This window comes from Alexandromys fortis, unplaced genomic scaffold, assembly GCF_014885135.2.
Source record: "Alexandromys fortis isolate MF-2015 unplaced genomic scaffold, M_Fortis_MF-2015_v1.1 scaffold_9, whole genome shotgun sequence".
NCBI lineage: Eukaryota > Metazoa > Chordata > Mammalia > Rodentia > Cricetidae > Alexandromys > Alexandromys fortis.
Window position 1 is genome coordinate 12,260,632 of NW_026067892.1, and position 14,254 is coordinate 12,274,885.

The 14,254-nt window shown below is 43.7% G+C and overlaps 1 protein-coding gene across 11 annotated transcripts in view; it reads right to left on the reverse strand.

Annotated features, from left to right (window-relative positions):
* Positions 1 to 14,254, reverse strand: part of Ank3 (ankyrin 3) — a 526,650-nt gene that overhangs the window by 174,402 nt on the left and 337,994 nt on the right. For all 11 annotated transcript variants that reach the window (XM_050142496.1, XM_050142456.1, XM_050142430.1 and 8 more), the window contains 5 exons: positions 14,118 to 14,216; positions 13,842 to 13,940; positions 6,423 to 6,521; positions 2,478 to 2,663; positions 542 to 640 (listed from right to left, as the gene is read on the reverse strand). In XM_050142496.1, coding sequence (XP_049998453.1) covers positions 542 to 640; positions 2,478 to 2,663; positions 6,423 to 6,521; positions 13,842 to 13,940; positions 14,118 to 14,216 — 582 coding nt within the window. The remainder of the gene's footprint in view (positions 1 to 541; positions 641 to 2,477; positions 2,664 to 6,422; positions 6,522 to 13,841; positions 13,941 to 14,117; positions 14,217 to 14,254) is intronic.

Genomic DNA, 14,254 nt, shown 5'->3' on the forward strand with positions numbered 1-14,254 from the left:
CCTACACATACCCCCTTTAAAAACATACCATTGAGTTGCATTAGTGCTCCCTGCACACATGGGTTTGGGGGCCATCCACTGGAATATGGGTAACCCTACAGTGGTCACAGTCTTAGAGAAAAATGACTCTCCTTCCCCAAGTCACCATCAACTGCTAGTATCTCCTCAGTCAGGGGAGGAGTGGGGCCTTGGGAGCAACTCCCACACCCATGCAACTGAATAGTTTTTAACACTTCTAGACTATTTTACAAGGAGGACTGCCCATGGTTCTCAGCTTCGGCAACTTCAATTACATGTATCTTCTCTGTTAGTGTTTATTATTTGTGATCCATCCCATCGACATTCACTCCCAATCTTAGTTTACCTTCCCTGCCAGGAAATGAGCATGTCTATGTAATACAAGAAATACGTTAGGCAAAGTAATACATGCAATTTCTCAATGACTGTAAGGCCATGCCCAAGCCTACTCCTGAGCCTGGGAAATGAGACATCCAAGTCATCTGAGATGCTCTGAAGATGAGACACTTTGCCCTGTACTCACCCGTGCGGTGAAGTCCACGGCAGCCGCTCGGTTTAACAGCAACGTGGCCACATTGATATTCCCGTAGTGAGCAGCTATGTGGAGCGGGGTGAAGCCACTCTGCGAAGAAAACACAGGGAGTGGTCAGTTGATTCCTTCCAGCTTCTCTTAAGTGCAGATAAAAAAAGAGGGAGCAAAATAAGTCGGGGTCCACATTTCATTCTGCACTAGGCCTTCAGTCAGGGTCAGTGGCTCATAGGGTTTCTAAGGAAACCCAAACTCACCAGCAGAGGGAGAGCCAGGGAAAACCCAGGGATAGAGACTGATCAGTTTAAAAAGTTCACTAACAGACCTGTGGCAAGCCAACATCTCAAACACCCTCTTAGATCACAGCGGTGTGGCTTCATTCCTGATACTGTTTAAGGCAGGTGAGAGACTGGCCATGGAATCATGAAACAAATTCAGTTAACTTTATACAACATAAATCCAGGCTAACCAACTGCAAATCTCAGTCTTAAGGACTAAAGCAACTTGGGGGTGGGCAGAGGTATTAGACCACTAAGGTGATTCCTAAACTAAGGGAGACCATGTTCTACAGAGAATGGAGACGTGTATCTATTCATTAGGAAGGACCTACTCAGCAACACAATTTTATGGGTGCTTTTCTTACCATGGTCATTTTACTTCCTCCAAAAATGCCAGACATGCAACGACTCATTTATCTCCCCACCCCCAACTCGTAACCTTAGAAGAAGTGATGCGTGTCTAATTTGTTAGCAAGCTTCTTAGCCATGCTAGCCATCACTGCCTCTCATGGAAGGAAGGTGGGTGAGATTGCACCATTCTGAGTAACTCTTCTGTTGCTGACACCATGGAGGGTAAGTGTCATGCAGAGAACCCTAAAGACCAAGTCCCGGAGGAGTGGAGCGACAGGGGTGTCTGCAGCTTCAGGTACCACCGATAAGCATCCGAAGTATCGGAGGGCTTCATCTCTATTACAATACTCATAGGGTATTTCGAAGATTCCTAAATCTTCCTTCCCAATGTCGAGTTTAGCTGCAGAAAGCCCTGGCAGTTAACCCGCTGTCTGCTCTGGCACATGCTCCTTCAGGGGGTAGGGGTGGGTGAAGCAGGAATCTAGCCTACAGGAGGCGATGCAGAGAAGGAGGGAGGAGGGGATGAGGCAGCAAACCTAGGAAATGGAAAGCGATGAAGCCGATCCCGATTATAGAAATACGGACAGAGACATATATATATACCTCGGTTGCTCTATTCACCACCATCTAGGTTAACACATTGGGAGGCAAAGAGGAGGAAAAAATGAACGGTTAGTTCACTCGGTGACGTGGACTGCGGAAAGCTCATGGCAGCTACGGGATGGAGATGGAAGCTAAGATGGACGGGGATGGGGTGCAGGGAGAAAGCTAGACCCGACAAAGAACGACCACACAGAGACCTCATCCACGGCCCTGTGTGCCCCATACAGACTTCCAAGCAAGACAATAGGAGTCTTCCGCTGTGGCTCTTTCCCTGCCGCATGCTTCCCACAGCTCAACGGTGCTGGCTGTGCAGCCTAGGCCTGGAGAGGTCAACCCTTCACGCTTGCACACTCTCTCGCTAGCGCTTTGTAACTTCGCCCTGACATTTGAGCTGCGCTGGCCAACACCTTCCTTTGTGATATGGAAAGGGAAAAAAAAACCATAAATGCATGGAAATCCTTTCCTTTGGAGGTGGCCTCCCTTTGAGCATGCATAAGGCGGCATGGACGGCAATTCTCCGGCTTCTCGGGTGGAGGCAGGGAGTGAGTGCATTGGCTAATGTAGGCAACACCTTCTCATTCTTTTTAGTGAAACTATATTTGTTTGGCACGAGCTTGCCACCAGGGAGACCGCATGATCCCGAAGGCTGCCTGCCTGACTCAGGATGAGCGTGGAAGGCCGGAGTGGCCGCGCCCTACCTTCGACTCCACGTCCGCATTGTTGTCGTTCTGCAGGAGCAGAGCGGCTGCTTTTGTGTCGTCTTTGCGGGCCGCGATGTGGAGGGCTGGGAGACGCACCTTCCCCTTCGTGTCGTTTTCGAGCAGGAGTGACACAACCTGGTCATGGCCTTGCTGCAGAGCCACAGCCAACGGCGTGAAGCCATCCTGTGAACAGAAGAACCCGTCAAGACTGGCCATGTGGGTACTTGCATCTGATTCCGTTATCAGATCATGAGGCAGCGAATGGAGGGAACTAGGGATCAGTTTTGGTTTCGGATTTTTGACGCTAATAACAGATTTAAGAGCACATAAGCATGTACAAATTAGTTATATACTCCTATAATTAATTATATATGTACATATATTCAAATTTAAAAGAAGCAAGCAATTTCTACTGTTTATGAATTTTTCTTCTAAATGGCTACTAATTATACACTAATTGGAAAAAAATTAAAAATATGTGAAGGTGCTACATAACAAAATATTATCCAAATATCAGTACACATTAAACAATCTTCATTAAACCATATTGTTAAGTGAAAACTAGACAAAATTTTCAAGGGGGATTTTACATGAGTGGAAACTTTCTTTTTTCTTTCAAGACAGGGTTTCTCTGTAGCTTTGAAGCCTGTCCTAGAACTAGCTCTTGTAGACCAGGCTGGCCTCAAACTCACAGAGATCCGCCTGCCTCTGCCTCCTCAGTGCTGGGATTAAAGGCGTGCGCCACCACTGCCCAGCAAAAACTTTTTCCTTGATACTTTAAGGTGGGGTTAAATCTTCATTACGACCTAGCTTAGGTCCAAGCAGCAGCATGAATGGCATTATGGTCGTTACCACTTCAAGAAAGGCCCACATAATAGGCTTTTGGCTTCCCTAACCGGTGAGGGGAAATGACCCAGCAATCATGCCGAGTCTGACTTCTAACAGTGTGTATTTGCAGGGACAATGCTACATTGTGATTTAGGGACACGGACATACCCATTTCAAATGTCGACTATTTTTATGGTGAGAACATGAGGAATTTACTCTTCCCGCAGTTCTGCTCCATACAACGAGCTACGACTGACAACGATCACCACGCTATGCCACGTGAGCCTTCATCCTGGGTGTGACGCTCTGACCCTTTGCGCGACACTTCCCAGGGGTCCCCACCGCGGAGCTGAGGGGGCCTCTGCTTGCAGGAGTTCAGTGCAATGGAATTTCAGGATGCACCCGGGTGTATATGTGCATTCTACATCGTGTGTCTGCCCTGCATTGTTCCCTGGGATGGAACAAAGAGGAGGCAGCTATAGACTCCACAAAGCTTTATTAAATCATGTCGGGTGTAGTCCTGCTGCTTAGAGAATGAGTAATATGAGACCAAACACCCCAAGGCTGGAGCACACGGCACTTCTATCATGGTTTCCTTTCTATATACCCAAAGAAACATGAAAGATTATTTTTACTACTGAGCAGACAGGCAAGTTTCTCATCAGTTTTTTTTTTTTACTGTGGTCATGATTACTTCTGTCCTTCTCTGGTACAAATAGTTCAATAAAGCATCAGCGAGGCCGAGGAGGAGACTCTGCACTTGAATGCTAATGGCTTGTTTGGTTTTGCAAAGACGTTGCTTTCATCATTCACTCCTTTGCTGGAAGATTGATAAATGCCTCTCGCATTGCCAGCCTGAATACAGATCACCACATCCATATTCAAGGGTGTGCAAAATATGGGACGAAGCCTGTAAGTTCTGCCCGGTTTGTTCCTGTATGGATCCCGTCCACCAGTTTCCCTGCTGTCTGTGGGACTGTGTGGGAATTCCTGCTATGACATCTCCCTTCCTGAGATGATCTCTCTCCCCTCTCCATGTTCAAATCTCATCTCTGCTCCCTTCTACGGGATCCAGCTAGCTGTTTCTCTCAACTTTACTATCCGAGAAAATAAGAAAGAAAGGACACTCCTGTCATTTGTAGTGAGACAGCAAGCAGGACAGAAGCAAGATGCCAGCAAGACGGAAGCACCGCTTCACCTTTATGCACACGGAGCATAGAATATAACCTAATATATTTCATAAAGATTACATCTTATATACATGAGTGCCAATGCAAGATTCATTGTCGCAAAGATAAACATCCAAGTGCACTCATCTATAAAAAGGTATGATGAATGAACCAATATTATTTCTAGAGAAAATTGAGACTATTTTCATTTCGTTATATTTTGTGATTGAAATGGTACAGGTGAATTAAACTTGAGGCCCAGTGCGTGCCAAGCAAACACTCTGCCACTGAGTTCTCTATCTAAGGCCACTGTGCATTTTCTGAAGATGAGAAGGACAATGAAAGCTGTGTAAAGAATCAGCTTTGCACTTCACTGAAAGATCTTGAGGCAGCAGGGTAAGAGTAGAATTGATAGCCTGGGTCTGTTCGGAGTTATAATAAACAGCTCCATCTTCACTGGTACCCACTGTAAACTGCCAAGCCCACGCCTCAGAAGTACTTAGCACTGGAAAACGTATAGCAGATAATCTGATTAGAACCAACAAGCACCTGCTCCTAGCCTAAGCCAATTAAGGATCCATTGATCCCCTGCCCCCAACATAGCAGTTTGGGTTTTGGTTTATTCTTAAGAGAAGTCGAGTCAGAAAGGAAATGGGGCTACATTTCGTGAGAGTGCCTGGTGGGTACCGGCCACAGCATCACTGTCACGGGGCAGGTGTGATGCACATCGGGGGTTAATGATGGCTTGTGGTGACAATAGGCAAATTTAGCTTCATGCTTCAGAGTGATAGAACACAAAAGGGAGACCCAACTGCAAAAGATACCATTTGCAGAGCATAGACATGAGAACAAGGTTTACAAGTTCAACCCCGAGTTCTTGATGCAAGGGTGCCCTGTTTGTTAAAAAGCAACCAGCGAAAGACATGTAACCCTGGGCAGAGCTCAGCAGTAGAATGTGTGCTTGGCGTGGAGTTGAGCCATTGAGTTCCATCCTTAGCAACATCAATAAGAGAGAAGAGAAAAAGAAATTTGGCAGATCTAAAAATCTGCAAGTTAACATATTCTTCAACTGCCCTCCCTACCTAGAGCTGTTTTTTTTTTTCTTTTCAGGAAGGCATAATTTCAACATCTGGATGAGGATAGAGTCAGCGCCTTTGCCCTTCCTTCCCGTGCCGTTGAAGAGCCACACCTGAGCGGTGGCTTTGCCGTGAGCTGGACAGACTATCTATTAGAATTCATTGTTGATTTAAAGATGAAGAACTTGCAAACATCAGTCCTCTGCTATTTGCAACAGACTTTGAGTGACAGGCTTAAGCAGGGGTGACACTGCTCACAGACAGGTCAAAACCCTACATTTCTTAAGAGGGCACCAAAGGCTTAAATCACTTTTTATTTTGTAAGTAATTTTTCTATTCAGGAATGAAGGAGATATTCCCCTCCCCCCCACACAAACACCACTGTTATTTGGTAGTTAAATGTGTACAATAGTTTTATTTGGAAGTATGATTAAATCTAATTAGTTTACTTTAGAAATATATATGTATATATACATATATATATATAATGTCAAACCATTATAATTAGACTCACACTAATTTGAGAGGAAAAGCACATTTACAGTTAATATTCACTGAAATGATATTTCAAAACAATGGTTGCCTTGAAGGCAAGATTTTTAAGAGGCAAAAATGATTATTACTAAAATATGCTAAAAATTAAAATGATAGCTTAATTATAGGGTAGACCAGGCACTTGAGCAGATAAAGAATATCTGTGCAATGAGAGAATTCTCAGAGATTAAAAATAGTTCCTAGAGCATCTTGTTAAAGAGTCACCATGCTAAGTACACCACAGTCATTGAAATCCTAGTGAGAAAATTCTTCACTCTAGGTTTACAAAAAGTCTTTTGAACACATGAACTCAAGAAGAACGGTGAGTGTCTCACCTCTGTGGCCAAGCTCTGGCTGGCACCATTGTCCAGAAGAAACCTGACAACTTCCAGGTGGTTCTCCTGGGCCGCCATATACAACGGCGTGAACCCATTCTGCAAAAGACAAAACAAGAGTCACGTGGGCTGCTATGCCAAGTTGGTACTGAACATGTACTTTCCGAGCAGTGCTCACACGAAATGACTTCTTTCCATTTAAATAAAGGACTTAAATGTAAACAAAGGATTTCACAATAATCCTTTATTAGGAACATTCATCGTCATTAGAGAACTGAGCGCTGCGGCCTATCATGATTTAAGTGCAGTTCACAATCATAACCACAGCTAGGACTGCTGACCACACACACAAGTGTGCAGTTAGTATTCACAGTCGGTAGTCTTAAGGAAACCTACACAATTGATGTACTGAGGGTAAACACACATACTCATTCATCGTTAATCATGCATGAGATATTGCCGTGAATAAAATATTTTACTATGAAGAAATAATCGCTTGGCTGTCACGTTTCCCAAACACCAATCACAATTTCAAATAAAGATGTACAATTTTCTCATAAAAGTAGGCATTTCAAAGAGTTCCAGCTCGGGAAGGAAATTATTTTCACCTCAGATTACTTCAAATATATGACAGATGTGATTACGCAGGTCTAAGAAAGGAAGGCCCGCATGCAAAACGGGATGGCTGAGTATAACTGCTTCCTATCACAACTACTACCTTTATTATAGGTAAGGTCTCATGTACCCCAGGTTGGCCTAGACTCTACTACAGAGCTGAGGCTAGCCTTAAACTACTGATCCTCTACCTCTTGAGTGTTGGGGTCATGGATGTGTAATCCCACAATCCCTGGCTCCGTCTGTTGTAGAGGGCTTATCTTTCTATCACTAAGAGACATTGGTCTTTTCCAAAAGTCATATTCCTGTTGACTCTTTGGTTCCTAAAAGTTCTTGTTGATTGACGCTTAATTTTCATTTCATCAAACTCATCCTTATAAAATGGACAGGGCAGTGGGGTGTGTGTACTCATGGAACTGGGACAATAGACTGGCCAGGCAAGAACCACTCACTGCCAGCTGCAGCCCCACCAACCCATGTCACTTCCTCACCCTGCACCTTTGCTACCAATTTTCAGCATCTGCCTTTGTTCTGTAACCTTAGCGACCACACATCTGCTTCTTTAACTGTTTCTTTTGGACATTTCATAGAAATGAGATCACACAGTGTGTAGTCCTGAAGGGTCTTATAATCTTTCTGGTATCCATGCTGATCAAACGTCTTTTTTGTTTTTGTTTGTTTGTGTGTGTGTGTGTGTGTGTGTGCGCGCGTGCACCTCCCTCCATCACAAGAATGTTTCAGTTTCAATACCAAATGCCCCTTGAAGGACTGTGGTTGAAGACTTGGTTTCAATTTAAATATTCAGAGAGCTTTGGGCAGTGATTGGATTGTGAGAGCTCTAACGTAATCAATGGATGAATCCAGTACAGATCTGTATTAGAAGGCATTCTAGGGAGCTGCTGGGAAGTGTGGGGGCGGGGTCTAGTGGGAGGAAGCAGATCTCTTTATGGTTATATTTATTTTTAGCTCTTTCTAATCTCCTTCTGTTTTAAGGCTACCTGGAGGTGCGCAGCTGGGCTCAGTCACACGTTGTCTTTCATGAGGCTTTGCCTAGTCTTAGGGTCCTTAAACAATACCCAAGCAACCCTGAGCCCAAGAAAACTTTGCTTTTCTCACACATGATGTCATGGCAATGAATACTATCCTCCTCAACGTACATTTTGATTTTAAAGTGAGCATTTGGGATATGCATTTTAGTTTGCTTTAGCATGGTCAATAATACCCACTTCCATGCCTCCCCCTCCCCATAATGTCTTGGTGGATTGCTCTGCCCTGCTAGACAGGAAGGACTTGTCTTGGGCTGGACAATGAGACAGACATGCCTGCCCCTTTCTGATGATGGCGTAGATGCTGGGACAAGCTGCCTTCGTTTGGCTTTTAGTCTTTTCTCCTGAGTCACATTCTCCAAGTCCTTATCCCCAACCTCAAGGGATGGCATCAAAGAGCTCTCTCACTCTGGTTCTGGCTAGATTCTCCTCCCCTCTACTATCTATTTTCTAGAATTTTCCAACTCTTTTGTAGCTGCTGTGCTCAGTGACTCCAATCCAAAATCAATAAACTCCTTAGAAATTGCTTTTGTTGAAGTTCACTGTTGCTCCTTTAACTCAAACAGCTCCAATTAATATGCAAATCATCTATTAATAAAGAATCTACAAGTATCTTTTGAAGACACCGACTGGAAATCTTGTCATTAGGCTCTAGCCCAGAGGCATAAGGCACCTCCCATAATTCAGTGTCCCCAAGGGGGTAGCCTATAGCTAGCTATCACTTGTTGGTGAAAGGACACTTGGACTCAAGATGACCAGATTTGAGAGAGATGCTCCTCCTCCATTTTCATATTCATTTCAAAGCATAGGAAATTTTCAAAACAAAGCTGGTAAAAAAGGGAACACGCTGGAGCTGAATTTACATTTTCTTCTCTATGGCAACAATAGATCTGAGTCCCTAGGGGAAGGGCTGCTTAAGATGCAGCCAGTGTGCTATTTAAAGTCTGATTTTATCTACTATCTCCAATACCTTCTGCTCTCAAGGTTTACACAGGGGCTATTATATGCATGCACATCTGCAGACTAATCATTTTGCAGAGAGCGCGGAGGCATGCTCCATCACACCCAACCTGGCAGAGTGAAAGGAAGAAACAAAAAAGCAAAACACAAACCCCATGACAGAGGGACATCTCTTTCACTGATGGGAACCCCTGACACATTCTTCATCAGAGCCAACTGCTGTACCCTAAAAAGTATTCTGCTGAATCCTCTAGGACACTAAAGTCTATGAAAGTCAGATTAAAGGTTGGAAGTCAGAGGGCATCTTAGCTCATTCACCTATATGTCTGACTGTGAGACTCTGGCTCCTCTAACACAGGGGGCATCTGCGTATGGGGTAAACCCTCAAGGGCACACAAGAACACGTTTGACTTAAGATAGTTTGCCTTTGTTAACACTAGCTTTAAAGAATCTTGTTTATTCAAAATATATCCATAGCCAAAATAATGCCAGAAACTGCCCCTGCCTAAAGAGTCATAGTCAGCTATGCCTCTGGATGCAGCCATGGAAGAAAGACAAGAGGATAGTCTTGTCTAAGCATTGTGCTAAGCAGCTTCACTGCCTTCAGTGGTTAACACTGTCTTACCGTTATACTGTGTTCCATAATTACAGTTCAGTTAGCTGATGGGGCGTGTGTAGTTAGGCAAGTTCAGTTAACCAGCTTGCTCTAGGGATTAGATGCCACCCTCCTGGGTGCTGGCATTCCAGGCAAGCTGTCATGCCCACCTAGCTTTTATGTGCATGCTAAGTATCCAGACTCTTTCCTGCTGAGCCAGCTCCCTAGTCTAGTTTCTTTCCTATGGTAGAGCAACGAGGTTACAGGAATGCAGAGTCACTCAAAGGAGAGTTAAATAATTAAGACATGAGATCAAGGCAATGACCAAAACTCGCTTAAAGTAAAAACCCTAGACTTAATTATAGTACCCAAATGCACAGCAACAGAATTCTAGGGCCAGGCTATGTCATTTTTATTGAGATAAAGATGACTGTTGTTGTTGTTGTTGTTATTATTATTATTATTATTATTATTATTATTATTATTATTATTATTTGTGTGTGTGTGAGTATAAAGGTCGGAGGACAACTTGCAAGAGTCAAGTTCTCTCCTTCCACCATGAGGGCCCTGGGGTTTGAACCGAGATTATCATCCTCAGTAGCAGGTTCCTTTATCACTGAATCACCTCACCGGTGCTTCTTAGCTATTTCTTACATTTTAAGAAACAGTTTGTAGCTGAAATTTCACTTAGAGACCAGACCCACCACCCTACCTTTCTCCCTCCTCAACCTAGAAATTGTGACCTGCCCCAGCCTCCCAAGTGCTGAGACTAAAGGTAAATGCCTGCACACATGACCTGTCTTTCTTGAATGTGAACATCTCCATGTTTGATATGTTAGTGCATAAATAAAATCTCCATTTAAAGAAACATTTATTTTTAAGACGGTTTTATGTAGCCCAGGCTGCCTTGTGTTTACTCTGTAGTCAGAGATGATCGTGAACATCTGACCCTTCTGCTTCCATTTCCTAAATCATGATCAGAAAACCATGAACCACATGCAGTTTATGTGGTGCTGAGATTGAACACCAGGCTTCATGTATGCTAAGCAAATGCTCTACCCACCGAGCTACAGCATCAGCTTGAATTTAATCTTCTTTTACTGCACTGTTGCCTTTTGGTCTTTGTAAAGTTCCCACTCAAGAGTTACTATGGGGAATTGTCACACAAACTTCTTCTGGCTCTTCAGACTTCAGCAAGGGCACCCCACTGCCCTTTCTAGCTACAGCCTGGTGTAGTCAGGAGGCAAATGGGGCCAGGTTGTCTGATGGAGGAGGAAGAACCATGCAGCGCACTGCATGATGGGAATCCCCGAGCACAGCTGCGAGGAGAGGGAACTCACAGGCTGCTGCATTCTAGCCATTGGCCTCATCAGGGTGGAACGTGTATAAATTCAAATTGAACAAAATTCAGGCTTCATCTCAAGCGCAGTTCTCAAACTTACAGCATAGGGGATTTATAGCTATGGCTGCCCTTGGACATTATCAGGCATGTGTGTAAGATCCGAAGGAGATGCTCTAAATGGAAATGGATTAAAAACTTTCCTCACCATCTCATAGCTCATTGCTCACCACTAGTTCTTTCTCAGCAGACAAAATTATAGCAATATTTTTTGGGGGGGTGGGGAGGAAATCAGTTTAAAAGTTTAATGTTGACTCTTTTATATAGATTTTTATTGAGCTCTGCCCCCCCCTTCCTGCCTCTTCCCTCCCCTTTAACCCTCTCTCATGGTCCCCATGCTCCCAATTTACTCAGGAGATCTTGTCTTTTTCTACTACCCATGTAGATTAGATCTATGTATGTCTTTCTTAGTGTCTGCATTGTTGTCTAGGTTCTCTGGGATTGTGATTTGTAGGCTGGTTTTCTTTGCTCTACCACTTATGACTGAGTACATGTGATAATTGTCTTTCTGGGTCTGGGTTTCCTCACTCAAAATAATGTTTTCTAGATCCATCCATTTGCCAGCAAAATTCCTGCTGTGTAGTACTCCCCATTCTTACAGGTGCAAGATGGAATCTCAGAGTTGTTTTGATTTGCTGCAGACTGTTGAGATGGCTCAGGAGGTAAGAGAGTTTGTTGTCAAGCTTGAAGACTTGATCCCTGGGACTCGCTTGGTGGGAGGGAAGAACTGACTTTGCAAGTTGTCCTCTGACTTCCCTGTGTGCCCTAGTTCACACATGCCCCCTCCCCACACATAAGTAAATGTAGCTAAAACATTTTAAAGCACGGTGGTTGTCTTTGGTAGTTGACCTGTTAGAACCTGAAAGAGTATTGGCCAAATTTTAATTTTAGATCATTACTTTCTGGAAAAGCAATACCATTCAAAGTGAACTCTCACAATGCAACAAAAAGTTTAAGCCCAGGGAACAAAAAAGAAAGGAGAACAAATGACCAAGGGACCCTGCAGCTGGGAACTAACTGCTTCCCTGACACTCATAGTTGCTAGGGCTGATCTCACAGGGATTCTGTAAATCATTGTAATTCTGCAGACAGCCCAAGTAGAAGAGATTCATCAGACAAAGATATCCAAAGGCAATGAAACCATGCATGTTTTAACACGGAGTAACTATAAGAAACTATTAAAGGCCACAGAGTAACTATAAAAAAGAATTGTGCTTGGGGTCCTTGTGAAGACTCGGTGACTAAAGTCAAGGGCTTCCAAGTTCCATCCTCAGGACCCACATGGCAGGAGGAAAAATGTTGTCCTCTGACCTCCACCAGAGGGCAAACACACGTAGGCACACAGACATTATACATAAGTGTAATAAATTTGCTTTTTAAAGTGTGTTGAGACTTTCTCTCAAAGGCCAAAGACAAACTTGTAAAAGTAAGCTCACATGTATTGTCTGATGGACGGTAACAATAATCGTGAAGCGTTTTCAGAGTGCAAAAAGACTAAATGAAAGGCTGGCGTCAGAGGTCGTTGGCAGAATAGTTGCCTGGCATGCACAGGGTTTAATTCCAAAAGACTAAATGAAATGTGATTTTGTGGATAAAAAGTAACCAAGCTTAACTAACTTTTCCAATAAAATGGTGGTACCTATGTTTCCCTCACTGCTTTCTATTTAACATAGCATGAACCTCGCAAGAAACACAACCTCAAAATCTCACCTTTTTCACTTAATCGTTTGATTTTCAGATTATTCTCACATCAAGCACCCAACAGGAATTCAGTCTTCCCACGTTTCCGATCCCCAGGCTGCTGGGAAATCCCATCCTCACAGTAAGAACCACAGGCTCCATAGTCCCCTAATATCACCTTTCCCAACTTCACTAGATTCCTGGATTATGTGCAAATTGTAGGTTTCATCTGTGACCAATATGTTCAATGCCCTTCACCCTGGTGGCGCCACTGACAAGTGACAGATGCAACTAGGAACAGGGCGAAGGAGGCGAAGTCCTGGGTGGGCGCTGCTGTCTCATGAGATGTTTGCTTGCTACACAGCCTCTGATGGAAGCTGTGCACGCATGCCAATGATTGGATTATGAGTACTCGTGATTTTAAAGCAGCTAGTTCTCTTAGACGCAAAGACTAAGGTGAAGATGCTAGGCAGCTGCGGGTACTCTTTTGAGGACGTATATGAGTGTCTACAGAAATAATAGTGGGCCTTACATTCAGCACAAATAGTTTGAACATTTTAAAGATTGGAGACTTTTAAAGTTTCTGGGATCAATCTATCTATCTATCTATCTATCTATCTATCTATCTATTTACTTTTTTCAGTTAGCAATAATGCTGCCTTCATTAGCATAGAGGGATTAAGCAGTTTTCTTCCAGTGTCCAACTAATAAAGCACTATGCATTCTGAAAATTCTAAAGTTTTTTTCTTTCTTATATGTTTCTTCATTTCCCTGTAAACTAGCAACACCGAGACTATTAGTGTTGGACGTGGGCTAGACAGCATCATAAAACAGTGTAAAAGACCCCATTTCAAACATCTGCTGAACATTTTGTGTGTGACTGTCAGCCACAGCTATTCATAGGTGGATCTGTCAATCATGGACCACAGTTGAAAATTCTACCTCTTACAACACCAATTCTAAATAAGGATCCATCTAAGTTTGATGAACTTTATAACTACTTCAAAAAATGCGCTTGCAAATGCTGTGCACTTAGCTGAGGTACAACTCAAGCAAATGCTTGGTCTAGATGTCTCATTGGTAAACAAGGGCCAAAGTCCTTTACAATACAGTTGCAGGCTTACCTGAGATTGTGCATTGACGTTCGCTCCATTCGTAACCAAGACCTTGACCACCTCCGCTTGCCCAGCCAAAGATGCGATGTGTAAGGCCGTGTTTCCTTTCTGTGAAGGAGAGGCAAGATTCATGAGCTCAAGAGGCATATGCTCGACGCCTCTGGGATGCACAGATAACGGGGCTAATAAACAGCCCATGAGAACGATCCCTTTGATCTTACTGAGGGTTGACCCTTTATAGAACTAGGCAGGTGACACCGAAAGCCCCGAGCCCATGATACTGACCTTTGTGGCCGCATCAACGTTGGCTTCCCTCTGTAGCAGCTCAGAGACCACTTCCACATGGCCTTCTTTGGAAGCAAGATGGAGTGCGTTCAACCCATTCTGATGAAAAGCGAGGGAAAGGGAACTGAGAATGAGTG